Genomic DNA, 26,874 nt, shown 5'->3' on the forward strand with positions numbered 1-26,874 from the left:
TACTCTGCCCATTTAGGATGAAATTAATACCAGTTTTGTGCTAGAACACTATCTTAAGGCAAGCATCAACCAAAGTCTGTATTTGCACAGTCAATAGGCTGCAGATACAATCTAGTTCAACAGATACATCTATTCAACATCAAACAACTATATATTAATGGGCTACGAACCGCAAAAAAGAATTTGGAAGATCAAAAATTATTAGGGTTAGGAAGAGATGTGGGTAAAAAATAGGAATAGAGTGATGTGGGAAGGCACAGGGAGGGTTAACTAAGTCCTAATCTCAAAGCAGGAAATAGGTTGGATAGGATGAAAGTAGACAGAGAGAAAAAAAAGAAGAAAGAGAAAGGGAACAAAAAAAGACCAGAAAAAATAGAAAGGTAAAAATTAGAAATATTATACAGGTTAGAAAACAAACTATTCAGAGAAGAACATGAATATAATGAGAGAAGGGGAGGGATATAAAGGAGATGTGAAAAACTTAAAAATAAAAATACTTAAAATATTATATAGGTATAAAGAGGTAGTACTGCTATTAAGGAATTTAAGTCTAAGAGGTTTTGAATTGAGTAATAAATTTGTGGATTAAGTGTGTACACAATGGGGGATAAGGTCTAATAATCGACTACGGGTTTATCTGAGGATGTGTAGAACAGCAATTAAGTCACATAAAGAATGAAAGAGAAGAAAAGATGAAAAGAATTAGAAAGAAAGAAAAAAAGATCAGAAGTTCAGTAGAGCTAAACAAAAAACAAAACAAAACAAAAACAAAAACAAAAAAAGGAAGAAAAACACACACACACTTATACCCCTAAAATAAAATTCTAAGAGGAAAAAAAATTACTAGAAAATAATTTTTTTACAAAAAAGGTAAAAATTAAAGATTAAAAAAAAATTTTAGAAAAAAAATTTTTTTTTGGGTCCGGTCGTGGGGCGTGAACTCTGGGCCTGGGCGCTGTCCCTCAGCTCTTCAGCTCAAGGCTAGCGCTCTACCATTTGAGCCACAGAGCCACTTCTGGCTTTTTTCTTTTTGCTTATGTGGTGCTGAGGAATCGAACCCAGGGCCTCAGGCATGCAAGGCAAGCGCTCTACCACTGACCCACCTTCCCAGCCCCCAAAAATTTTTTATAAAAGGTACAACAACAACAAAAAAGATCTTTGATTTTTTTGGGAGGGGTGGGAAAAATCCTGTGTCTCCCTTGTGTCCGTAACCAGCCTCTTGTTGGAGTCTCTGGTCTGCTTGTGTTCCTGTGGCTTGGTTGGTTACTTAAGTCAGTTTCTTTGAACAGGCAGAAAAATGCTCTGCGATCCTCCTCCCAGGTTAGTTCAATGGGAGGAGATGGCTTTTTCCTCGAGCTTGGAGATGCAGTGATGAGGCTAGGTTCTGGGTAGAGTTGAGGCCTTTCAGCAAACAGTAGCTTTTCCCGGGGGTTGGTTTGTGAGAAACTCACAGAGCCTAGCCTGGAGCCACTCTCAGGGTTTCTGTTTACTGAATTTCAATTGATTGTTGAGGCTGCTAGAGGGAGGGGCAGCCTCTGGCTCTGATTACTCGGTGAAGAAAGCCACTCCTGGGGCTGGCACCCGAGCTGGGTGACTTTTCCCTGGGTGGAGCTGAGTCTGGCAGGTCAGGTTAGGCTCTTTTGACCTGCTAGATGACTCTAGATTTATTCCAGGGCCTGAGTTGGAGCTAGCAGCTCTGCCGAGCTTTGTCAGTATCCAAGATGGAGATCTCCGGTACTTGGGAGTGGGGGGGGGGGGGGTGGCCTTCCCTCCTCTGCTCCCTGAGAAGGAGTGAGGTCGTCAGGCTTCTACTCATGCCAAGTCTTGGTTCCTGGGTTGTCTCTGGTCTGCGAACTGCAGGATGAAGATGTCCGCTCCTTGTCGGTTCTTGCTGGTGTTGAGTGGAATCCACTCGCCCGCCACGTCTGGCTCCTTCGTCCCGGACTCTCTGTGATTCAGGTATGGCAGCTGCAGTTGCCGCCGCCACCGCTGCCGCCTCCGGGGCGGCTGCTGGCAAGTGCTCAGGGCTGTCTCCCTGCCTGTATTTTCTCTCTCTGGCCTAACTCTCTGTCCTGTGAAGGCACACTTGGTGTGATTCTCTGGCTTAGGACTGTTCACTGGAACACTAAAACTGCTTTCTATGCGAGAGCTTACTTAGACTCCAGCTTCTCCTCCGCCATCTTCCCGGAACTCTCCAAACCTCAGCCTCTTCTATCACATGGGGACAATAATCATGCCTCCCTCGTAAGGCTATTGGGAAGATATAACAGGATGAACTATAATTATTTAGTGCCAAATGTGCAAGTATCATATAACATGGAGAAATGCAGTCTCATTTTAAAAACACCACTAATAGCCTTGACATGAGTCTATTAACTTTTTTTTTTTGGTTCTCATGGCAACCAGATAAGAATCCATCCTTGCCATGAAAACAATGACTGATTTGGAAGAGAACATAACCAATACCCAAGCGAGTCATTTCTCTGGGGTCAGCAAGACCTAGGGTACACTCAGCAGTGCTCTTCCCCTCCCAGGGATGCTTTCCGCATGCACACGGCCAATGTCGCTGTCTCCCCCAGGCTTTGCTCCAGTGATTTTTCTCATCTGTAAGGGCATGCAGCTCTTTGATAGAGAGCTATTTGCAAAGGGACACAATGTGTTTCTGTAGCTGTGATGTGGGTAGTATCAAAGCTATTGATTAGGAGGAACATAGTTTAATGTTCTCTTTGGGGCCTCTGCTTCCCAGCTGGTGTCAACCTTGGAGATTGTACTGTGAAGTGGGATGCAGGGTGACAAGGGTGACATCTTGACAGTGAGATATGCCTGTGACACCCCTCTCTAATCCAGATTCACAGTGAACGTGACAAAGGGCAGCCTCTCCCTGGGGCAGGGTGACCAGGAAAACACCTTTCCTGGGAATCTGCTAATGAGGAGGCAATGGCCCAGGGACCCAGAGAGAAAGAATTAATCATTTCCTGTTCTTCTCATCTCTACCCGAGCAGAGCAGCAGGTCGGCATGATAGCTATTCTGTAATGAGAAAGAAGGTATTTCTCCCAAAGGCTTCTCTGTGCTTGTTTGCATACTGTTAGATTTGAAAACTATTTGATCATGTATAGTACAGTTCGTTTTTACTCACAAATGGAATGAGAGCATCTCCTCCTGATTACTTCTGTCCTGCAGGCAGGCTTTGTTAAAAAACCTTCTCAGTTCTTTCTGAGTCACAGACATTTTGGGACTTTGCCTTAGAGACATCCATGGGCTCTTAAAAAAATTGCTACCTATTTTTAGTACTCATAAATGGTACATATTTATATGTATTACAAATAAATTGATTGTACATACAAATAATGTTCAGTGTGGTATTTTCATACATGGCTGAATAATAATCTGTATACACATATTTTATATATATATATATATACACACACACATATATATATGTACATTCTCTTTATCCATTCACCTGTTCGTGAATATCTTAGGTGATTAAGAATATCTTAGGTGGTAAAGGACAGAGAGAACCCCATGGCTAAAAGATTTGCCAACCATCTCCTTAGAGGAAAGCAAGTTTCATAAAGGAAAACAGATAGCAGATAGTGAGAGAATGAGTGCAGAGGGATGAAACTACAGTGTTGCCACCTTGTCTGCTTTAGGGCAGGATTGAGTGGCCCACAGAATCTGCATGGACATTTGCTAGCATTAACTCCAGTGCTGCTGACCCTTATAATGATGCTGTCATCCCTTTGGCTGAGTCTGGCTTTTAGCTTGAGCCTAAGCATGTGGGTTCTCTCCTGGCATTCAAGGGAATGTCCACTCGTGGCACGATGAGGAGCCTACCAGCTCTGCTGGAGAGGTGATACAAGGTGGAACATGGACCTCACACCAGCCCAAGGGAAACCTTGGAGGGAGCGTCCTTGGAGAACTTGTAAATATGGGGGATGTTGTATTATACCACAATAAAGACACAGGAACTGTTCAGAGGGGCGGGCCTAGTCCTGTGTGCTCTGTGGCACAATCTGAGACACAAGTCAAAGGCTGTGGATAGCACTCACTCCTGTCCAGGGCATCTCCCAGGGCAGTGTCTGGTGGGCATTCAAGAAAGGACTCAGATTTATACCTTTTTGCATATGTGCCAGTCCTGGGGCTTGAACTCTTGGCCTGGGTGCTGTCCCTGAGCTTCTGTTCCTGTGTGCATTCATCCTCCAGGAAATTCTCGCCAAGGCAGAAGCCAGGACCATGCCTTCCCATCTCCTCCATAGCTGAGCTCATGGGCTCTTTTGAACTGCTACCCTAGAGCTATACTTTGTCTGGCAAATTGGTGACTTGAGAAGAAGATGCCACAGGAGCTCATGCTGGTGAGGGTGAGGAAGATATCTCTGTGTTCGGGCTGAGTGACAAAGGTTCCAGTAGCACAGCCATGGCTTAGATCTGTGCCTAGAGCAGCAGTGGGGCTGTCAGCTCAATGGCGAGCCTGGGGCATAGGTCCTGGCTACACAGACTCTCAGCTTAGTCTTCTAGACCTTCTGGATATTACATAAGCCATCCAGCATCTTCTATCTGATAAATACCTCTTCTATTTAACCACCCAAGATAGACTGCTTTTCTGCCTGCCTGCCTGCCTCCTTCTCCTCCTCTTTCTTTCTTTCTTTTTCCTCTTCTTTCTTTCTCTCTCTCTCAATCTTCCTCTCTCTTTCTTTCTTTCTTTCTTTCTTTCTTTCTTTCTTTCTTTCTTTCTTTCTTTCTTTTCTTTTCTTTTTTTGGTCAGCCATGGGGCTTGAACTCTGGGCCTGGGCGCTGTCCCTCAGCATTTCAGCTCAAGGCGAGCACTCTACCACTTGAGCCACAGCGCCACTTCTGGTTTTCTAGTGGTTTATTGGAGATAAGAGTCTCACGGACTTTCCTGCCCGGGCTGGACTTTCCTGCCCGGGCTGGCTTTGAACTGCAATCCTCGGATCTCAGCCTCCTAAGTAGCTAGGATGATAGGCATGAGCCACCAGTGCCCAGCTTTTTCTTTCTTTCTTTCTTTCTTTCTTTCTTTCTTTCTTTCTTTCTTTCTTTCTTTCTTTCTTTCTTTCTCTTCCTTTCTTCCTTTCTTTTCTTCCTTTCTTGGGCTGGTCCTATGCTTGAACTCAAGGCCTGGGAGCTGTCCCTAGTATTTAAGCAATTCTTTATAATGTTTATACATCATAATATTACATTGTTTTTAATGTTGAAAGTTACTAATTAAATATGGAAAATATAACAATGTATTTTAGCTCTCTTATGAAAGAGTTACACATATCATGATGTTTTCCACAGGGGAAACTGGTTTCTATCTCTCAGAGGCTCATAAGGTATTGAACTTGAAACTTTTCTTTTCTTTTCTTTTCTTTTTTTTGGTCATGGGGCAGCATGGGTGCTGTCCCTGAGCTCTTCAGCTCAAGGCTAGCACTCCACTTGAGTCACAGCACCACTTCTGGTTTTCTGGTGGTTAATTGGAAATAAAGAGTCTCACAGATTTTCCTGCCTGGGCTGGATTTGAACCACAATCCTCAGATCTCAGTCTCCTGAGTAGCTAGGATTACAGTCATGAAACACCAGGGCTTTGTACATATTCTTAAACAGTTCTAGGGGAGAATTACCCAGGAACAAACAAGGAAACAATACATGGCTGTAGATTTCTTATTATTGATAATATTGTTATTACCGAATATTACTAGGTATCAATGAAAAAGTGCTTCATATGATTTGGTAAGATGCAGCTAATTACATGTTACTAATTAAGTTGTGCAGCTCACCAGAAATATCAAGTTCTGAGCAGAACTTCTAGATTGGACGTTGACTTACTATTTAATTCTATTTCCAAAGCACAGTCACGTCTCAGAGGACAGCAGAGCAGGGAGGAAATCAAGCTGATCTGACTATATAGAAAGACAAAGCATGAAATCCCTTTTGTTGGGTCACTTTGTATTTGTAAAACACAGGGGATCAAAGTGTATAACACTTAGGGTAATGAGCCTGTTCAAAAGATAATTATAATATTCTTAGATGGGGGCTGGAAGTGTAACTCCATACTAGAGTACTTGCTTGGCCTGGCATGGGTGAGACCCTGGATTCCATTCTCAGCACAACAAAAAGAAAAAAAAATACAACCTAAAACACATAACTTGGATGATGCTAACATTCAGGTGGAGAGATGCTCACTGTCATACTGGGTCATCAAGGTTAACTTTTGGAGAGCAGCATTTTCTCAAATCCACTTTGATTCAATCATAAAACATACATACAGTGGGGTCAATACAGGCGCAGGGTTTTTGGTGATCAGCTTAGGGCAATTGATTGGCCATCACCTATGACACTGATCGCAGTGAGAACAGGTCTGGATTCTCAGCAGCTTGCAGGGAGGGAGGGGGCAGGAGGGAGGAGGGCATTCAGGGTGAAGAAAGCTGCAAAGCTTCAGAAGTGTTGAAGCGCCTAAGAACTGGAGAATTACAGCTCTGGCTGGAAGGAAAGAGTTGGGTAACGAATGACACCCTTGTCAGACACCTTCCAATGTGACAGTGGAAGTATATTCTTTCTGGGGCTGGTGATAATGCCTAGAATTTGCATTTTTGTTAACTCGACTTCATTTCCATAATACCCTATTATCAAGAAACTGCATAGGTGTTGTCTCAATTGTCCACCTTCTCTTGCTAACCCCAAGGATGAGAAAGTCAAGGTAATGACCTATTTGGCAGGAGGCAGAGAAATCTGATTGGACATTTCTTCTGTGTCAACCTACAATTTAAATCACAGATATAATCAGAACTCTTGAGGAAATTCTGAATCCTCCATGTGCATTTTTCTCAGACCTCAAAAAGTTCTTTGCATGCTTCCTCTTTCATCTTTTCCTATGTACATGTCCACATGTGTGTGAATTTCCCTGGTAGAGGTGGTGCTCAGCTAGGAACACAAACATGTCAGAAGATTGTTATTGTAGACTTTCTGAAAAATTCAAGTTTTATCTAACTAATCAAATGTTCTCTGATGACTCTTTAAAGCTCAGTCTAGGAAAGCTGTGCTTGGCATTGTGGAGATTAAATATGTGCTCACACTGGAGGCTCCTCTTTCTCTTTCCCATCATGAATATTGCTCATTGAGAGCAGTTTTTTTTTAATTTTTAGGTATCCATATTGTGTACAGTTATTGTTTCAAGCAGGAAAGTGACATAATCTGTGTGTGTGTGTGTGTGTGTGTGTGTGTGTGTGTGTGTGAGAGAGAGAGAGAGAGAGAGAGAGAGAGAGAGAGGGAGAGAGGGAGAGAGAGAGAGAGAAACAGAGAGAGAGAGACAGAGAGAGAGAGACAGAGAGAGAGACAGAGAGAGAGACAGAGAGAGAGACAGAGAGAGAGACAGAGAGAGAAAAATATCCTGGATCCTGGGGCTTGGACTCAGGGTCTGGGTGCTGTGATCAAGGCTAGCGCACTTGGGCCACAGGTTTACTTCCAGCTTTTCTGGTGGTTTAATTGGAGGCAAGAGTCTCACGTACTTTTCTGCCCAGGCTGGTTGCTTTGAGTCTTGATCCTCAGAAGCTAGCCTCCTGAGTAAGCTAAGATTACAAGTATGCATCACCAGTGCCTGGCTCTGCCTTTCATTTTTAAAGGATCATTTGAACAATTCTATAGAGCGGGTAAAAGAGGCCAGGAAGAGGTTTCTGGAAAAGTCTATAGTGAAGAGGTGATGGTGTGATAGCCGCTAAGTAGTTGCAGTGGAGAGGGAGAGGAGAGGGCAGGTTTGTGATTTAGGTGGGAGACGTAGGACCGCCAAGCTTGAGGAGAGATGAGAAAAGAAAACGGTGCTGTCACTGACTGAGATGAGAAACTCAAGGGAGGAGAAAACGCTCATGAGGCATTGCCGACCAAGATTCTGTGTGGGCAGATTGAGATCAGAAACCAAATCAGAAGTTGGATAAAGGAATGGAGAAGCAAGGAGCAGGCAAGTGTTTTCTTGTTCATTTCAAAGTCTGCACACAACACCTAGGGGTTCTCAGCTTAGTTTTCCCACATTAGGGCTTGGGGCTTTCAGCTGCTCTTCTTCGGACACAGCCTTGAGAACTTCAGGGGAGCATTACCTGAGAGGGATTATAGAAGTTTCTACTAGAACCCAGACTATATGCATACTGTTCACTGATGCCAGATTTTTCTTTTCACTTTTCCATTCAATGAGACTTAAGGAAAGGAAGCACTCAGCATTTCCAAATACCCAATCTGGAAGTCACCAATCATATTTATAAGACTGAAAAGTGTCAATAAGCTACTGAGATAAAACAATCCTGCTGTGCATATATATCCAAAGTATGTCCAAGAGACACCTGTGCTCCTGTGTTCATAAGAGTCAAGATTTGGAATCTACCCAAGTATCAACCAATGGATGAATGTACAAAGAAAATATGGGGGGCTGGGAAGGTGGCTCAGTGGTGGAGCGCTTGCCTTGCATGCATGAGGCCCTGGGTTCCATTCCTCAGCACCACATAAGCAAAAAGAAAAAAGCCGGAAGTGACGCTATGGCTCAAGTGGTAGAGCGCTAGCCTTGAGCTGAAGAGCTGAGGGACAGCGCCCAGGCCCAGAGTTCAGGCCCCACTATCGGACCCCCCCCCAAAAAAAATATGGCCATATATGCATCATGGAATACTATTCAGCAATGAAAAAAGATGAAGTCATCTCATTGCAGAAGTATGGATGTCAAGCAAAATAAAACAGGCACAAAAAGAGAAAGACTGTATCATTTAATTTATATGTAATCCAAAAAGTTGATATCTTATAAATAAAGAGTAAAAGGAGAGGGTGAAGGAGAGGATGATTGTGATAAATAAATTCACATGCATGTATGAACATAGACTCTTGGAATCCTATTAATGGTTTTACAAAGGGGAAGAGGGTAATAGAGGAAGTGAATTTGATTAAAATATAATATATGCACCTGTGGAAAACATGATGAAACCCAATTAATATATGCTAATAAAGAAAGAGAAAGAAGCTAGGTGCTGGTGGCTCATGCCTGTAGTACTAGCTATTCAGAAGGCTGAGATCTGAGGATCGTGGTTCAAAGCCAGCCCTGGTAGGTAATTCTGTGAGACTCTTATCTCCAATTAACTACCGGAAAACTCAAAGTGGTGCTGTGGCTCAAGTGGTAGAATGCTTGCCTTGAGCTGAAAAGCTTAGGAACAGTGCCCGGGTCCAGAGTTCAAGCCCCACAACCCACAAAGAGAGACAGAGAGAAAGAGAGAGAGGTGGAATAGAACTAGTTCCCTGAGTAGTTGAGGGGTAAAGAAATGTTGGCTAAAGAATCCAAAATTTCAGTGAGACAGGTAGGATTGTAAAAAGTCTTTTGTGCAATAGAACCAATATAATAATTTGTTACGTTCTTGCATGCTGAGAATGGATAGAAGGCACCCTCACTACAAAAATGTGAGTTAGTGTAGTGGTCATTTAATCATTTGATGATGTTGACATACTTTAAAATATTATGTGACAAAAGTAAATGCAGGGCTGGGAAGGTGGCTCAGTGGTAGAGTGCTTGCCTTGCATGCATGAGGCCCTGGGTTCAATTCCTCAGCACCACATAAGCAAAATAAGCCTGAAGTGGCGCTGTAGCTCAAATGGTAGAGCGTTAGCTTTGAGCTGAAGAGCTGAGGGACAGCGCCCAGGCCCAGAGTTCAGGCCCCATGACCAGCAAAAAAAAAAAAAAGTAAATGCATATAACTATTAATAGAAAGTATAAAATAAAATAAAAACATGCTACCTAGTGTGATGATAAATAGATAAATATACAGACATATGACATAGAATATGCTAGTAGACTAAATTTTAATATACTTGGTTATTCCCATTGTCTTCAAGTTTCTAATTTTGCCACAAACAAAGGGGAAATTTTCAGAATATTTTCCCTTCATCAGCAGTAAATTTAGTGTGTGTGTGTGTGTGTGTGTGTGTGTGTGTGTGTGTGTGTGTGTGTGTACCAGTACTGAGGCTTGGACTCTTCCTAAGCTTTTTGCTCAAGGCTGATGCGCTACTACTTGAACCACAGCTCCACTTCCAGCTTTTTGCTGGTTAACTGGAGATAAGTGTCTGACAGATGTTCCTGCCTGAGCTGACTTGGAATCACCATCCTCAGATCTCAGTCGCCTAAGTAGCTAGGATTACAGGCCTGAGCCACCAACACCCAGCCTTCAACTCAATTTGATAACTATGGAGCAGCCATGGCCTCTAGGAAGGCAGGAGGAGTGGGACCCGCGAAGGTGCTGAGCAGCCCTCCACTGGATCTGCAGAGAAGTTCCGATTCGCTAGAGCTGGGGGTCAGGTCAGCGTGTTCATGTCAGGTCAGAGACTCTTGTGTGTTTGAATGTGTGTGATTAAAAGATGGGAGAATGCATTGCTCGTTAACATGTCTAGAAACTTAACCGTGAGGGATGGTGCCCTTTTCCCACCCACTCCATCCTCATTCATCACCTTAAAGAATGATCTCTGGGGCTGTTCTCTTAGAAAATGTAATTACTCTGTAATGAAATGGTAATGCCATGTTCTATTCTTAAAGTCACTCGTTACAGTGATGAAGCGATGGCTTAATGGAGTTGCTAAAATTTCGCCTAAGTCATTCTTCTTTTAATATGTTCTATTTCCTCAAATGAGCTTGTGATGGGCTGTGTCTTTTTGTTTGCTTATTGTTGTTGCTGTATGTTTTCACAAACACAGGACTATCTCAGCCAAAACTCATCATCAAGCCGTCAACTTCAACATCTTTGAGGGCATGGTCTGCCATGGAGTGCCGCTGGTGACTATCTCCAGAGGCAAAGTGGTGTATGAAGCTGGAGTTTTCAATGTCGCTGCAGGAGATGGGAAGTTTATTCCCCGCAAGCCATTTGCTGAATATATTTACAAACGAATCAAGCAGCGGGACCAGGTGAGTAGCGACCAGGTAGACTAGTATTGTTGGCTGGACTGACATCTGCTCCTGGGTATCTGGATGATGGTGATGGTGTTGGTGATGATGTTGTTCCCACTCAGTGGCTTCACATACTCTTGTGTGTCAGGATCGATGGGAGATGTGATAGGCAAATACTCATATAGGCACACATCTGTACCTAACTATTGCACAAATGGAGATCAGGGGTTTTGTTGTTCATCGCTAGCCCAAGAAAAAAAGTTCCTGAGACACTCCTCCATCTCCCCAAAAATAAAAACGTTGGGAGCTGGTGCAAGTATCTGTCTTCACAGCTACACAGGAAGCATACACAGAAGATGGTTACACAAGGCTGTTAAGAGCAAAAAAGCAAGACAATGAAAAATAATGAAAAGAAAAGGGACTGGGGACAAAAGTGAAGAGAACTTGGCTGTCAAGCACAAGACCCTGCGTTCAAACCCCTGTTCTGTGCTTGCCCCACCCCCACCCCAAATGTTCTAAAGAGAAAATCAGTGGAAGAACGCATTTTCCTTTGTTGATAGGTATCTATTATGGCCTTCCTCATGTTTTATCCAGCAGATCAGGGCCTTTGGGGGCCTCTGGCAACTGTGTTAAATAGAGTTCTCTCACATATCCACGTGGCTAATGGTGAGAAAAAATGGGAGGGAGCTGAAACAGCTACTGGAGGTGCGGCCTTCCTGTAAACCCCGAGTTCAGTGCTCAGCCTATTCCTTTGCTCCCTGTAGTTGAAAGCTGAAAGGTGCCATCTCATGACCACCAGCTCATGATTGCGTTTGGGTCAATATAGATCTAAATATGAATTCTGCTTTCCCTCCCACTTTCTAGCTATGTGGCAAGTTCCCTATCCTTCATTGTTGGGATGTTTTCTCATCTGAAAAATGAAAACATTTCCTTCCTAACAAATTATGAGACTCAATTAAGATTTTTTTAAATATACGTCACATGGTAGGAAATCAGGAAATGTCAGTTCTGACCCTTTGCTTTCCCATTTTGGTGAGCAAATCATTAACAAAGGCCTCCATGTTTGTGTAACACTTCTGTGTTAGAGACATTTTTTAAAAAGAGGTATTTGTTTTATCTAAGGCTTTCACATTCTTTTAGTTGATACACAGTTTTAAGTAGTCTCTAAATTTTACTGTACTTAACATAACTAAATATTGGAATTTTCCAGAGTAAAAACAAAATTCAGTTTCTGGATTTTTGGAGAAGAGAGGTAGCCCCATATTACAAAAATAGACTATGGCTGCACGAGTGGCCTAAAGAAGACAGACATTCTGCTTCCCAACCAGCAGTCTCACTGTTGTTTCTTGTCTGGCCAAACAGACTTTGTTACCTCTCTCTGAAGTGTCCCTCGCTTCTCTCAGCTTTTCAAATATACATGGATTTTGCTAAATTCTCCAGCTGTTTTTTTATTCATTTCACTTAGTTCTTGTAGTCTCTTTGATTTCTCCTCTAATGTCTTGTGAAATTTTTTACTTTGTTTTCTCAGAATCCAGCACATAAGATTCTTATTAAACACACACACATACACACACATACACACACACACGCACACACACACATACACACACACACACACACACACGCACACACACACACACACACACATATATACACAAACACACACACAGTTCCTAAGATGTTGAATAGGTGTTCTAGAATGCTTAAGTTGAAATTCTTAAATTAAATAACATGCTACAATTCTTGGGGTCTCCCCACTTTCTTTTTTAATATTTTTTTCTTTTTTTAATATTTTTGGCATTGGAGATCAAACTCAGAGCTATATATATATATGTGTGTGTGTATGTGTATATATATGTGTGTGTATATATATATATATATATACATATATATATATATATATATATATATATATGGCAAACATTCTACCACTAAGTTATATCCCAGTTCTGTGATTCTATATGTACTATATTTCAACTGAAATGGATGGTGCCTAAAGTGCTGTGGAGTTAATTTATAGATGTTGACCCTGGATCTAGATGTTTTTGAGCATCTGTGTGGTGAACTGCCATATGACTAAATGTGAGGCATGTTTCTAAGAGCTCTGTCTTACTGCCCCATTTGGAAAGCATGCATTTTCTCTCTTATTTTACAATTAGAAGACTGAACCTTCAAAAAATTATAAAACTTCCAGGCACTGGTGGAGCCTACAATCCTAGCTACTTGGGAAAAGCTGAGATCTGAGGATCCTGGTTGGAAACCATCCTATTCAGGAAAGTCTGTGAGACTTTGATCTCCAATAACCACAAACACAAACTACAACAACAACAACAACACCCTCCTCTCCTCCCCCCCCCCCCCCCCCCCACAAATAGAGCTGTGGCTCAGATGGTAGAGTACCAGGTTTACCAAAAAGTTAAGGGACTGTGCCCAGGCCCTAAGCTGAAGACCCAGGTAGTATGTGAAAGATCTGAACAAGAGCCCTGACTACATGATACCAACAATTGTATAGTTAAGCAATAAACTATACTGTACTTGAGTTAAATAAAGTAATAAGCAAGAAATTAGTCGGTGTTAGATTTGGGAACCAAAACCAAAATCTTTATTACAGATTTAAAAGAAATTGGTTCATCCATGAGGCTGTAGAAAGTGTGGATTGAGGAAATTATAAAGAGTAGAAACAATGGAGCATGGGTGATAGATGTACTGCTAAGTATACGGATTCTTTGTGGTCAGTTCCAGTTGGTCACCACCAGAGGTGCTAGACTAGCAAGGTCGTTCCCCAGGGACTGTATTTAAATAATAGATTTGTCTGAGGAAAAATGTTTAGGCATCAGATGTATCCAAATGGTTGGTGCCATTAGTTCTTTTCAAAGTATTTGGGTTTTGCTGGAAGAATTAATGTCTACATCATTTTTATGTGTTGCCTATCACACTTTGGTTCTTAATATTTTCTTCTGATATTAAACTTTCAAGGCATTCTATTACATTATTTTTTAAATAGCAATGGATAATAATTTTATTATCATACATTGTTTTTAGAACACTAATGGCCTATAATCATTATTATATTTAATCTGTACATTCACATGAAAGAGACTATCATGCTCATTCTCAGCTTCCTAATAAAATAGAAAACTGAATCTCATTAAAAAAAATTAAGTAATTTTGATAGGGTAAGAAGTAAGCATAAGAGCCAAAATTTGTGATAAGATCTTTTTATTCCAGTGTACCATAAGCTATCCACAGAAAAAAAGAATAGAGGGAAAATAATTGTGAAATTCAAATTCCATTATTTTAAAAAGGTACTGGGAAATGAGATTTGAAAGTTTCTGGAGATGTTTCAGACCCCTCTCCTAATTAGGCAAATATAGAATAAAAATATGACACTAAGGTTAAGAAAATAAATTGTCAGGAATGCTAGATTTTAATTTCTCATGAGGTTATCAGAACTGTTCCCTTGGTTTTCATTTAAAATACATGACATTTCTTGGGCTGGGAAGGTAGTTCAGTGATAGAGTACTTAACATGTATAAGACTCAGCATTTAAACCTTAGCATCCCAAACAAAATTAAAATACTTTAACTGCTTTATGAATGAGGTTAAGAATTTGAAGGCAAAAAGGAATAAACCATAATGTATATCCTTCTTATCTGTTTTTCTCCTCCCAATCATTAATTACTTCCAATTCCGGACTCTCAGAACATAAACTACAGCCGGGACCAATAGCTTACACCTGTAATCCTAGCTACTCAGGAGGCTGAGATCTAAGGATTACAGTTCAAAGCCAGCCTGGGAAGGAAAGTCCATGAGACTCTTATCTCCAATTAACCACCAGAAAACCAGAAGTGGCCCTGTGGCTCAAGGTAGACTGTTCACCTTGAGCTGAAGAGCTGAGGGGCTGTGCCCAGGCTCAGAGTTCAAGCCCTGCCAAAAAACAAAACAAAAACTATACACCTCAGAGCGACATCACTATTTACCTGCTCCAGGGCTCAGCAAATTATCTGTCTCCTTTAGACAGTATCTGATAATTCCATGTTGATACTTGACATATAGTGGGCATTTGGTAAGTTAATAAACTAAGAATAAAAGGGCCAAGGCCATGTTTGCAGAGGAAAATAGAAGGAAATTTAAATAAGTGTACTCAGAAGATTAATCCTGCTCCATCTTAGATAGTAGTGTAATTTGTAAGCTTGATTCTTGTTTGTGATTTTATTATTTAATAAAATATATAGGCATCAAGAAACTAAAACTATTATTGGATGGTATAAGGTGCTTCAAAAGAAGTAACAGACATTTTATCCTATTTGACAGTTTGGGAGAATTGTTATTTATTTTAAAATTTAGACAGCTGATACTTAGGGGGAAATTTTTCCATCAAATGATGACATCAAACTGATACATATAGTATAATAAAGCATTCAATTGTAAATAAAACATCATTTAAGGAAATTTTGAAGGGAAGGAAAGAATAACAAAAAGAATAAGAAATAAAAGTAACAGCAACTTAGATATTCGAACAGATTCCTCAAAGGACGAAGTTACATACTATTATTTCTAAATATTATATAGCATTTCAAATTGAAATGGATTTTATTTCTGGAATTCTGATGTGTTTACAGTGATATAATTTCCTCTAAAAATTGAAAGTATGGACCTTCCTTAGGTTATTCTCTAAGTCATCTCTTTTCCTCTTTTTCCCCCCAGTCATAACAACTTAAAACCTCCGTGGGAAATACAGATCCTGTTTGATTTTATAGAGAAACAGGCATAGTCTGGTGGGGTAGTATATGGTTTCAGAATACTGATGTTAAAGCTTTCGAACTGGATTGTATCTTTCCAATGATAAGCGTAATTTGCCTTCTAGATAAGATAAAATGGAGTGGATGACTGATTTGGTCCTTGAAATGAGTATTTTCGATTTTTTGAGATAACAGTTTGTCAATGCCTTGCTCAAAGTGGTAGTTCAGAGAAAGTAATTTAAGACTTGCCACAGACTGCCATATAGATGTAATTTCCTCCAATCGATTGCTAATAAGAATAAAAGGCAATGCCTGTGCTGGAGCCAGCTCCTCCTGCCCACAAGAGATACTCGTGTGTATCTCTGTGCTGATGTGACTTTCACTTCCACGGCTTCAAAGCAGATTGGTGCGAGTATTTACACCACAGAAGCAGGCAAACACTATCAACTAGTATTTTAAGGATGATGGGAAAAGAAAGGCTAGGGCTGGGTATTACCAGAACACTACTGTATTTAGGAAAGTTTCTAAATGCAATTTGAGCCTGAAATCCAAAATGCTCCAGAAATGCTATGTTTTTAAGCCCGACATGACATGAAAGCGCTTCAGTTTTTGGTTTTAAGATTTTTGGATTCAGAGTGTTCAACCGGTGAAGTCTATGTGAATAGTTAAAGTTACAAGGAAAAAATCCTTAACACGTCAGGTCCTAAGCAGGTTTGCTAAGGGAATTTTTTCCCCACCTGAACTCTCTCTTTATGTGTTACCTAATAATTCAGAGTTCATTTAGAAAATACTTATTGGTCATCCAGTAGATTCAGTTATGGTCTGAGTCTTCTAAGAACCATGGAAGGAAAACAGTATAGTATCCCTATTGTATAGATAAGGAAACTGGAGTTTAACATGGCAGCACATTAATCTCAAAGTTTAATGCTTGCACTACACAAGGAGAGCAGATGCTGCCTGTGTGGGTCTCAGAGGCAGGCCGGCACTGAGACAGTGCAGAGCCAAGCTGGCTCATCAGACCAGAGACCTGTAACCGTCATTGTAACCAGGAACCAGACCACACCTAACACTGCCCTGCTCTCTGAACAACCAGAAAGTCATTGCTAGACAATCAGTGACCTGGGATCTGCCCACCAATCACAGCTGGCCAGCAAGAAAATTCAGCCCAGAGAAGAGATACACAATTAAGCAAGACAAAAGAATATGAGGGATGTGTACTCAACCCAGGCCAGGACAACTTACACAAAGAAGAAAGAACCCTACCTGGGAGAGCAGAAGCAGATGTGGTAGGGAAGGCTCTAGCTCCCTGCTGTCCTGATTACCTGGGCCCAGTTACAAACAGAAACTCATCAATACATAGGCCAAAAGGAGCACAGGCATCCCAGCCTGTGCAAAGGCCCTGGATTATCATTTGCCTGGTGCAGGTTGTAGGCTTCCCCCTGAGCCTGCAGCTGAGGTAGACTCAATCAAAATACTCAAAGAAACCTTGATATTTTTGTTTTCTTGATTATTATCGTTATATTCATTCGGTGTCCTTCTCCATTTGTCTACCTCCTCCCACTAGTCCCTCTCCCATTCCAAACATATTTTAGCTTCTTGATACTCATGTGAGTTATTCAAAGTGTTTACATCGTGGAGCTTCACTCCTGCACTTACTTTAGTCATGTATCGATGCATATGACCCTGTGCCACAGGGACAGGTGTTGGTGACTGGAATGTATTGGCTTGGGTGGCCAAAATATGATTCACAGTAGTTGGTGTATATGCTCATAAGGGTGTGTATAAGTGCATGTGTATATTATTAGTATTATTTCAATTCTTAGGATGTTCTTCTCCACTCGATGTTATTCTCCACACTTCCCTTATGTTTACTCATCTTAACATTTCATCTTCCTAACCACTCCTGAATGTGGGTGCAGTTTTTAATTTTATTTTTTGTTTATGTGGTATCAAGGAATCAAACCCAAGGCCTCATTCAGGCTAGGCAAGCACTCTACCATTAAGCCACATTCCCAGCCCCTAGGTACAGTTTTTTAACCCCAATGTCAGCTAAAGAAGCTGGAGCACAGTTGTCCAGGCTCTCTGTTTACAGAGCCTAGGCCCTAAATCATTGGGGTTTACAAACGGCCATTTGGTTTGCCAGGAAAGTACACATGTTCACAAACAGCATGATTTAGTCACTTAGTTTACATTCCTTTGCTTAGGAAGTCCAGGTTTGAGAACTCTCAAGCTCTGAATTAATTCAGATTTGAGTATGTAATTGGTCACTGAAAAGGTGAGACTCTGCAGGTCTGTTAATACACCAAGGCAGTCAGGAAAATGAGACACACTCATGTGAATTGCTGTTTGAGGCAGAAAATGCTCCGAAAGTAGAGGAGGTAGACAGGAAAGGAATGCAGACAACTGGGTATAAAGTGAGCAGAAATGGTAGAATGGTGGACAGGGCTGTAGGAGGTGGGATGGGACTCTGAAGAGGGTGAAAATGTGGCAGAAACCCCAGTAGAACATTCTCTGAGATTTGATGCAGAGTAACACCAACAAAAAAGAAGACAGTCAAGAGACTCAGTTTGCTGGAGATACAGTAATAGGGCAAAAAAGAGAGGATGGCACCTATAAGGCAAAAAGAGAGAAAGACAAATGAGAAAATTATCAGGTTCACTTATACTCTGTTTCATAAAAGATGCTCTAATTAGCTTTGAATTCGAGATGTCAGTAAACCACAGGAAAAGAAACAAAATACGTTCTGTTTCAGACTTGCATGCCAATGCCAGTGGATCGAGCACTGTATGATGGAGAAGTTATCACACTGAAATCCAGAGGGACAAAAGAGGACTCCACAGCCAGGGCCCAGATGCAGGCTCATTCCTGATCTGGGTGCTGTGGGTAAGGAACGTGGGCAAAGGGAAGTATTCCTGTATGAATAATCAGCATGAGAATATCAGTACAGGAAATGAGCATCTCTTTCTTCTTGTGCCTTTGAAGAGACCAAGGTCAGAAGCTTCAAAGTATTGATATCAGACTCAAGGATAGTTGAGCCAAGAGAAGACTGATTAAAAAAACCTGTGGACAAAACATTTTGATGTGCCTTCTGATTGAAGAGGGCCTTGGGTTACCTAGAGATTCCGTCTCTGGGAAGTTAGGGAACATTCAACAGAACACAAGAGAATCTTCTATGAATGCAAAGGTGTAGGCTGGTAATATGCACAAGGTCCTGGAGCTATACTACTTAAAACGACACCATTTCACAATCAAAACCCACTGGAACTTTATATAGAAAAATGAATCTTTGTATTGTAGATGCAATTAGGTTCCAGAATTTAGAATGCATGAAGAATAAATAGAAAATTCACAAAGTAAAGAACTCAGGAAATAAATTATTCAAGAAATAAATTATATCTCCCCAGTGGGAGATATAATTATATAAGAGAGATAAAATTTTTCAGGAAAAAATGATTTAATAGCAATTTATGTACATTATTTCACATTTAATTTTTAAGAGAATGTTATAGATAGGATAATGTTGGCCAAGATATTTGAGTACTTCATCAGTTTCCTATCAGTCTTTTGATATTCAAAGAACTTTCTGTTTGAAAGTTCTGTGATCACTATTCTTTTTCATTTTTTTTTCTTCAATTGCTTTCTGGTCCTGCTCTGGCAGATCAATGGCTTGTCTATGTTTTGTTTTGTTTTTAAATTTTATTTATTTAGTACAGGTACTGTTGAACTCAGAGCCTTGTACTTTTGCCTGGCTTTTTCATTTAAGGCTGGCATTTGAGCCACACCTCCACTTTGGCATTTGGCTGGTTAATTGGAGAAGAGTCTCATGAATTTGTTTCCTGGGCTGGCTTGGAACCACAATCCTAAGATCTCAGCCTCCTGAGTACTAGGATTACAGATGTGAGCTATCAGCACCTGACTTTTGCTATGGTTTTAGCATCTCTTTAATATCAGTTCCACTTGAGTTCATAAATTATGTTGGCTAATTTTGCAGTTTCACTAGACTCTGAACTTTTGTTCATATGTGGTACGTTTTCAGAGGGTTCAAGCAGTCTGCAAGGGTCTTACACTAGCTGTTTATATGATGGATAGGGTAGACATTGGTGTGAACTGGAGATATTACTTGTCTAAACTCTGCTTTGCTATGTTCTCGGGCATTGAACATTTTCACTTTTTGACTACCTGTGCTTGCCTACAGACACCTTCTGATTGCAAGGATTTGAATAATGAATATTTGAACAATGAAGCCTTCTTTCTTTCATTGTTGAACATTGTCAATCCTTACCAGTGTGATATATCTAATCTCGTGTTTGAGCATTTCTATCATTTCCAGATCACTGGAATTATTCCTTCACTTCAGAAAGCTTTGTTTAAAATTTCAGAGGAAGATGAGCAAGAGAAGAAATGCAATTGAATGCTATCACATGCTATTACCAGCATTTGTAGGGGCAGGCTTTGTGTTTACTTTGATTAGCGCATTCCATGGGGTTAGCTTGAATCCCGTCCCTTTGTGAGGAAGCATGTTATCTGAGTTCTTTTCATTTTCTTCAAAGGTAAAATCAGAGCAAAGGATGCTGAAGTTCCCTTCACAGCCAAATCCTGTCAGCCCATCGAGAAACAGGTCTTATTTCAACTCTGCAAGATCCTTTAGGAACAATAATCGCTCTGGGTCTCTTTGATTCTCTTTCACAAGCAAGACCTGTCTTCTGCACTGTGCCTTTGTGGCTGCATAAGATTGAAGATATAAATGAATATTATTATAATGAAAAGTCTGTTTGAAGAGTCATTGATGATACTTTAAAATATTATCTTGGCTTGCACTAGATTTCTGCCTTGGAATTTTTAAAAATCATTTTCTCCTTAAAATTTTTTAATGGCTATATTTATTTTAAGATGGTAATTTGATTTTCCTTTTTGTTACAATTAATAAACATTGAGCACTTCATTTTATATGCCACTTGTCTGAATTATGTGATTTTCTTTGTAGCTCTGGGTATTAGGACCCACGTTTGTTTTTTGCCCAGAGAACATGATTTCCTATGTGATGTATATCTGCAGATTCTGAAAAACCAAGTCCCTTGACAGATCCTATGCTGTAATTAAACCAGAGGCCCAACAGTCAAGTAAGTTCACGGCCAGCTGCCCATACCCAATCATCACACTGATAAGTTCTGGATTTCAGGGGGTTAAATGGAGATAGATTGCATCAAAGATGCCACATGGACACCTTCCTCCCCTGCCCTTCTCAGCAACTCCATATGAGCTGAGAGGATGAGCTCCTATTTCTCCCCCTGGGTAAGTAGGTCAAGAGGGGTATTTAAAACATGGATTAAAGTCAGGGCAGTTTTGCTATCCTGCCCCTGGCAGGTGCAGTGAGATGGGGACAGGTTTGCACATTCACAGAGAGCGGGAGGAACCCGGTGTGCGCTGCTGTCCTTTGTTTTAAGTGCAGAGGAAAGGTGGCTGATAAGCTGCACCTGGAGGAATCTGCTAATGTCTTCACACTTATGGCTTTCCTCCTCTCATTCTAAAAATACTTTATACTGTTATCATGCCTCTCAGCTTTGGTTAGCAATGAAAACTCCATGATAGAATTACTGATTCCTCTGTCAGGAGATAGTTCAATTTCTTTCTTACTGGAAGACCAGTTTCTACTCACCTTTGAGTATGTAGCAGAAATGTCACCACCTCACAGAGGATTTCTGGGATTCAACTGAAATATAATGTAATGGAGTCTCTCTGTTGTGGCACACCACCACAGGGCCCATCATGGTCCCATCACAGTACTGTATACAATGTATCATACAGGGGGAAATATGTATCTGTGAGTTTCACATCCCCAGATTCCAAACTCTTTGATACTGTGGATCACAACATTTGAAAAAGGGGCTAGGAAAGTGGCTCAGTGGGAGAATGCTTGCCTCACATACATGAGGCCCTGAGTTCGATTCCTCAGCACCACATAAGCAGAAAAAGCTGGAAGTGGCGCTATGACTCCAGTGGTAGAGCACTAGCCTTGGAGCTGAGGGACAGCGCCCAGGCCCAGAGTTCAGGTCTCCCAACCAACCAAAAAAAAATTGAAAAAGAATTCTATCTGTACTAAACATGTACAGACTTTTTATTTTCTAGTTATTATTCCCAAAGCAATACAGCATGCTATGTACATGTTTACATCATGGTAGTTATTCTAAGTTATTGAGAGTTGAGTGGAAAGTGTAAGGGGCTATGTGCATAAGTTAAAATGCAAATTATGTCTTACTTGACATCAAAGGACTTGAGCATGATCAGATTTTAGGATCGATGCCCCCTGGGTTCGAGGAACCCCTGCAGCCACCTGCTCTTCTTCTCTGTCTCCTTCAGGAAACTGAAAGCTCACACAGGATGGGGCATCTCTGATTCACCCTTACTTCCCTACTCCCAGCATTGAGGGCCAGGCAACTGATGGGTTTTGTGTGTATATTTATTAAATTTTAAATAAAGGGGTTAGTGAAGGAGGTGCTGCTAAGTTCTTCAGCTGACTAAGAAGGCAGAGAATACCCAACAGGGACAAATCTTGTGGAGTATCTCAGGGTGGAAGCACAGCATCATTATCTAGTCTATAACTCTGGGAGAAGGAAGGAGCTACTGTTTTCTACTCCAACAAAGCCATATGAAATGAATTCAGGATGCCCTTTGTATTAGGTTTTGTTACCAACCATTTTTGTAGAGGCATACTTCTAAATAACACAGAGCAGTCAGAGGCGGGGAAACTATTGCCATTTAATACTGTCATTTTCAAGATTTCCACTGAGGTACAAGTAAGACTGTTGTCACGGAATAAATATATCCCTGAGGTCTGTAGACAGAATAATAGAGTGAATAGCATTTCTTCTCTATCGCATTCTTCCCTCCTGCCCTCCACCCCTGGCTTGCTTCTCCACAGCAGCATGGTATATGGGGGGGGGGGGGGGGCGGGAAGTTCGAGTATGAGATTATCAAAATACACAAAAGGCAAAGAAGTAGCTTGTCTGGCCTTTATGTACTAATCAGCCAGCTGAAGAAAGAACTTTACCAATGGAGTTGAGGTCTCCTGGGCATCTCTCTCTGACCTCTTCACCTTCTTGTCCTCAGTAACCAGCACCTTCCGTCTGTGCCTCCTCCTCACACACATATGTTACACCTTCACTATGCACACACATATCTCCATGTACTGTTTTGTAGCATTGTGTAGCATGCCTTGTTTTCATATTAACTGCTTCTGCTTTGTATTCAGTGTGCTCGGGAGTTATTAACTAGCTGTAGATACTTCTCTCTTGCTGGACAGTATTCTATCTATAGCTAGACCACAAATTATTTACCCAGGCTATTGTTTGAAGGGCATTTAGGTTTCTATTCTCTTGGTATCACACATGGCTGACATAGGCTCTTTAGCACAGGTAGTCCGCATGTACACATGTGCTGGAGATTCTGTGGGGTGCCGCTGTTCGTGTAAGGAGTGGAATCGATGATCTGAGGTGTGCCCACTCTTGCCTTACTGCGATCGTGACAAATTACTCTTCAAACAAGTTAGTTGTGCCTTTAGTAACAGAGTGGATATGTTTCTATTTCTTCATCATCTCACCAAGATTAACTCTTGTTCCACTTACTAATTTTGCCAATCTGACACTTGTCAAAGGTATCTTACTAAGGCACAAATTGAATTGTCTTTCTTGGAATGCTAATGAGTCTGAACTCACTTTCCTTGTGCAATCTAATCTTCCTATGCCTTGGTTTCTTCATCTGTGGGGGACGAATGATGCTAATAGTAACTCATCCTCTCCGCATGGTGCTGTGAGCCTAGGAGGCGCAGCCAGTATGGTCAGCACATGCTAGCCACAGTCATTCTCATCACTGTGCTAATGGCAATAGGATGTGCTAATCGTGATGTGCTATCCAGAAAGCCTTGGCTGCTCTTCTCTTCACCACGGGGAAGTCCACCAGATCTTGGTAGTGCCAGATCTGTGGCTACAGAGGCATGGATCCAACACTGAAGCAAGCCTGAGCATATGGTAAGATATCAGTGGGCAGGGTGGCCAGAGTGAGGGACGCTGTCAATGATCTGAGCAGGAATATATACACAAATATGGACATGACAGAAGCCTGGATCTCAAATAGCACTTGCAGGTGCAGCAGACGCCTTGTCAGCAGCCACAGCTGGGGGTTCTTCTTCTTGTTTTCTCTCTGTACAGGAGGCAATACCTTGGGTTTGTTACAAGCTTTAAATGATACCAAACTACATTTGAACCAGTTGAACACAATAGGTAAACTTCCTAAGCCTCAATTCTTCCACTAATAAATGGACTAATACTATCTCCTTTGCCAGGAGGATTGAAAATATTGACTAATCCATGGAAAGCGCCTGGCTCTCCAGCAATGGTAGGCGAAGCTGATTTTCTCCTGTCCATTTTCCACATGACTTTCACCTTCTTGCCCATCTACCTGATATTGAGCCTCCCAAAGGTACTAATACATTAATAAGACTTTGTTTTAGTCAAGCCCATTCTTTCCAATTACTTCTTTTTGGAGAATATCTGTGGACAAATCTTCCTTGTTTTCTTTTTCCTTCCTTCCCTTCCTTCCTTCCTGCCTTCCTTCCTTCCTTCCTTCCTTCCTTCCTTCCTTCCTTCCTTCCTTCTTTCCTTCCTTCCTTCCTTCTTTCCTTCCTTTTCTGTCAGTTGTAGGGCTTGAACTCTTGGCTTGGGTGCTATCCCCCAGCTCTTCATCTCAAGGCCAGTGCTCTACCACTTGAACCACAGCACTTCTGGTTTTCTGGTGGTTTGTTGGAGACGAGTCTCACAGACTTTTCCCACTAGGACTGGCTTTGAACCATGATCCTCAGATCTCAGCCTCCTGAGTAGCAAGGATTACAATTCTTTTTTAATTCTTTTAAGAATAGTAGATGGGTCACCTGTTAAGTTCTTTCCATTTACAGACCCCAAAACTAAGCCACTTAGTTTGTGGTTGTCCTCAACTGCCCTCCACACTGTGTGGCAGAGGGAAGGATTTGGTGAATCCTTCTTTGAAGGAATGAGATAATCTTGGAAGGAAAAGAAGATGGTGAAGGAGGAGAGGGGTAATTTATGAACAAAGTAACATTACACTAATGTATTATTTGTGTTTCTGTCAGGTCTGAATTTGTCTTAAGAGCTATTCATGATGAATCAATGGCATCTGTAAAAATATGAAGTACTCTAGGGACAAGGTCTCTGGGCCAAGGGTGTTTGTATAACAAGCTAAAGTAGTAAAGAAGCATTAGCAGGGTCTTGACAAATAGTGACCCTTGGGGGGGGTTGCTTAAAATAGGATGCAGTATCCATAAGAAACAGGACCTTTGATTTTTTTTCTTTAATAAGACTTTAGATGGGCTCAACTGACTCTTGAGAAGAACACTTATCAGGCCCTTATTATGTTCCTGGACCTGTCGATTCTATCAGTTACTTCTCTTACAGCTTTATGAGAGTGTATTATTATTCTTATCTAACAGACGAGAAAACAAAAGGCTAAGAGAGGTCAAGTGATTATTCAAAGTCTTTGAGTTGGCTCGTGGGTGACCCAAGATGTAAATTCGGATCCTTTTGATTTCAAATGTCCGTTCTAGCATATTCCTTAGATAAAGCCTTAGGAAAGAACCCATGGTTGCACAGTTGCCTAAACATCGCTAGCACGCTGAAGGAAATAATTAGTAGCAAGAAGTCATCAAGAACTTACCTACAAATAAATGATTCCTTTTTAAAATACTGGCAGTTATCATGGAACTAGACTTGAGAAATCTCACTGACCAGGTAAGGACATTCTTGGAGTGTTCTGAAGGTTGCATTTGCCTTCTCTTCTGCATTTTATTTGAGACAATTGGATTGATTTGGTATATTTCTTCTCAGTAGCACAGGTGGGAAGTAGTGGGTGAGAGTGACTCATGGTATGAGTGGGCTGCTGGGTCAAGGTCCATGAACCCGTGGGAACCTGGATGGCTGGCCCTCCCGTGGGGATTCACTTCAAGCAGTGCCAGCCTAACTGCCATTCCTGAGCTCTGTTTTTCAGCACCCTGTGCTGTGGGGCACCTCCCATGATGCAATGGGGACTCAATTCCTATAACCCACTGTCAGTCCCAGCTCTGTGATAGTTTGCTTGTGTGGCTCGGCTCTATCATCCAGAGGACAGGATATGGTTAGCTGTATAGGGAAGTGCTCAAAAGAATCTAGAGTCAAATTGACTGGGTTCAGAACTTCCTGTGGTTGCTGACCACCTATATCATTTAGGCAAATGACTCAAAGTTTCCTGCCTTCAGACATCTCCTCTGTACATTGGAGAATAATAATACCTGTCTTCCAGCATTTGGAGGAGAATTAAATGGGAGAACTCATAAGCTCTTAACACTGCGCTGAGAACAAAGTAAGCCACCAGTGTTTGCATTGTTATTTCTTTGAGCTTAACCGCTTTATTGTTCTACCTCAATGTAGAATGAAGCCATCTAAACTCATCTCAGAAACTTTTGGTGTTTTGCAAAAATGAGCTAAAACCAAAACATAAAACATGCCCTTCTGGAAAAGAAGTCCTCTAGCAACCAACTTTAATTTCCTATATACTTCTGTGGGGTCTCTGATTTCGAGAGTGATAGTGTAGATTAACCACAGAAGGGCACAGAAACTCATGACCCCTTCACAATAATTCATGAGATAAATTTTCCTTGGGAAGAGAAATATTTGAAATATAAGCCTTTCTGTTTTCTTTCCAATTCTCTCATACATCAATAAAATACAGTCCTTGAATGATTAGTGAACACCAGTAACTGAAATTAAAGTTATTACTGGAGTGAATTTTGCAAAGTCAAAAATGTTTTGGAATGATTTGATTTGATCTGGATGATTTGGAATGATCTGGTTTTCACAAAGGCACATTTAAACTGAAACTATGTATTCTTCAAAACTTATGAAGAGAAACAAAGGGCGGAAAGAAAAAGTTTGCTGTATGAAGTCTTTATTATATTCAAACATGGATCAGATTCATGTTTTATTCTGGCAAAAAAAAATCAGAGTGTGGTAGAGATTTTGCACAGGAAAGTCTTTTTCCTTCCTCTAAGAGATGAACAAACAGAAGCTGTGTGGTCCTGGGGCCCACTTTTCCTCCACAGTTCACTATATGTCCAGAGCCCTTAAGCTACTACATACCATGTGTATTATGTGTCAGGTATTGGCATGAGATAATATGAGAAAAAGTAGACA

General features: G+C 41.1%; 1 protein-coding gene across 1 annotated transcript in view; it reads left to right on the forward strand.

The window, feature by feature from the left end:
- Positions 1–20,587, forward strand: part of Dpys (dihydropyrimidinase) — an 82,565-nt gene extending 61,978 nt beyond the window's left edge. Inside the window, exons 8-10 of the mRNA XM_042673188.1 lie at positions 10,709–10,916; positions 18,393–18,523; positions 20,191–20,587. Of these exons, the coding sequence (XP_042529122.1) occupies positions 10,709–10,916; positions 18,393–18,509 (325 nt within the window). The 3' untranslated portion in view covers positions 18,510–18,523; positions 20,191–20,587. The remainder of the gene's footprint in view (positions 1–10,708; positions 10,917–18,392; positions 18,524–20,190) is intronic.
- The last annotated feature ends 6,287 nt before the right edge of the window (positions 20,588–26,874 follow it).

The sequence above is a fragment of the Dipodomys spectabilis genome, unplaced genomic scaffold, assembly GCF_019054845.1.
Source record: "Dipodomys spectabilis isolate Male_0828 unplaced genomic scaffold, ASM1905484v1 ptg000783l, whole genome shotgun sequence".
Taxonomy (NCBI): Eukaryota; Metazoa; Chordata; class Mammalia; order Rodentia; family Heteromyidae; genus Dipodomys; species Dipodomys spectabilis.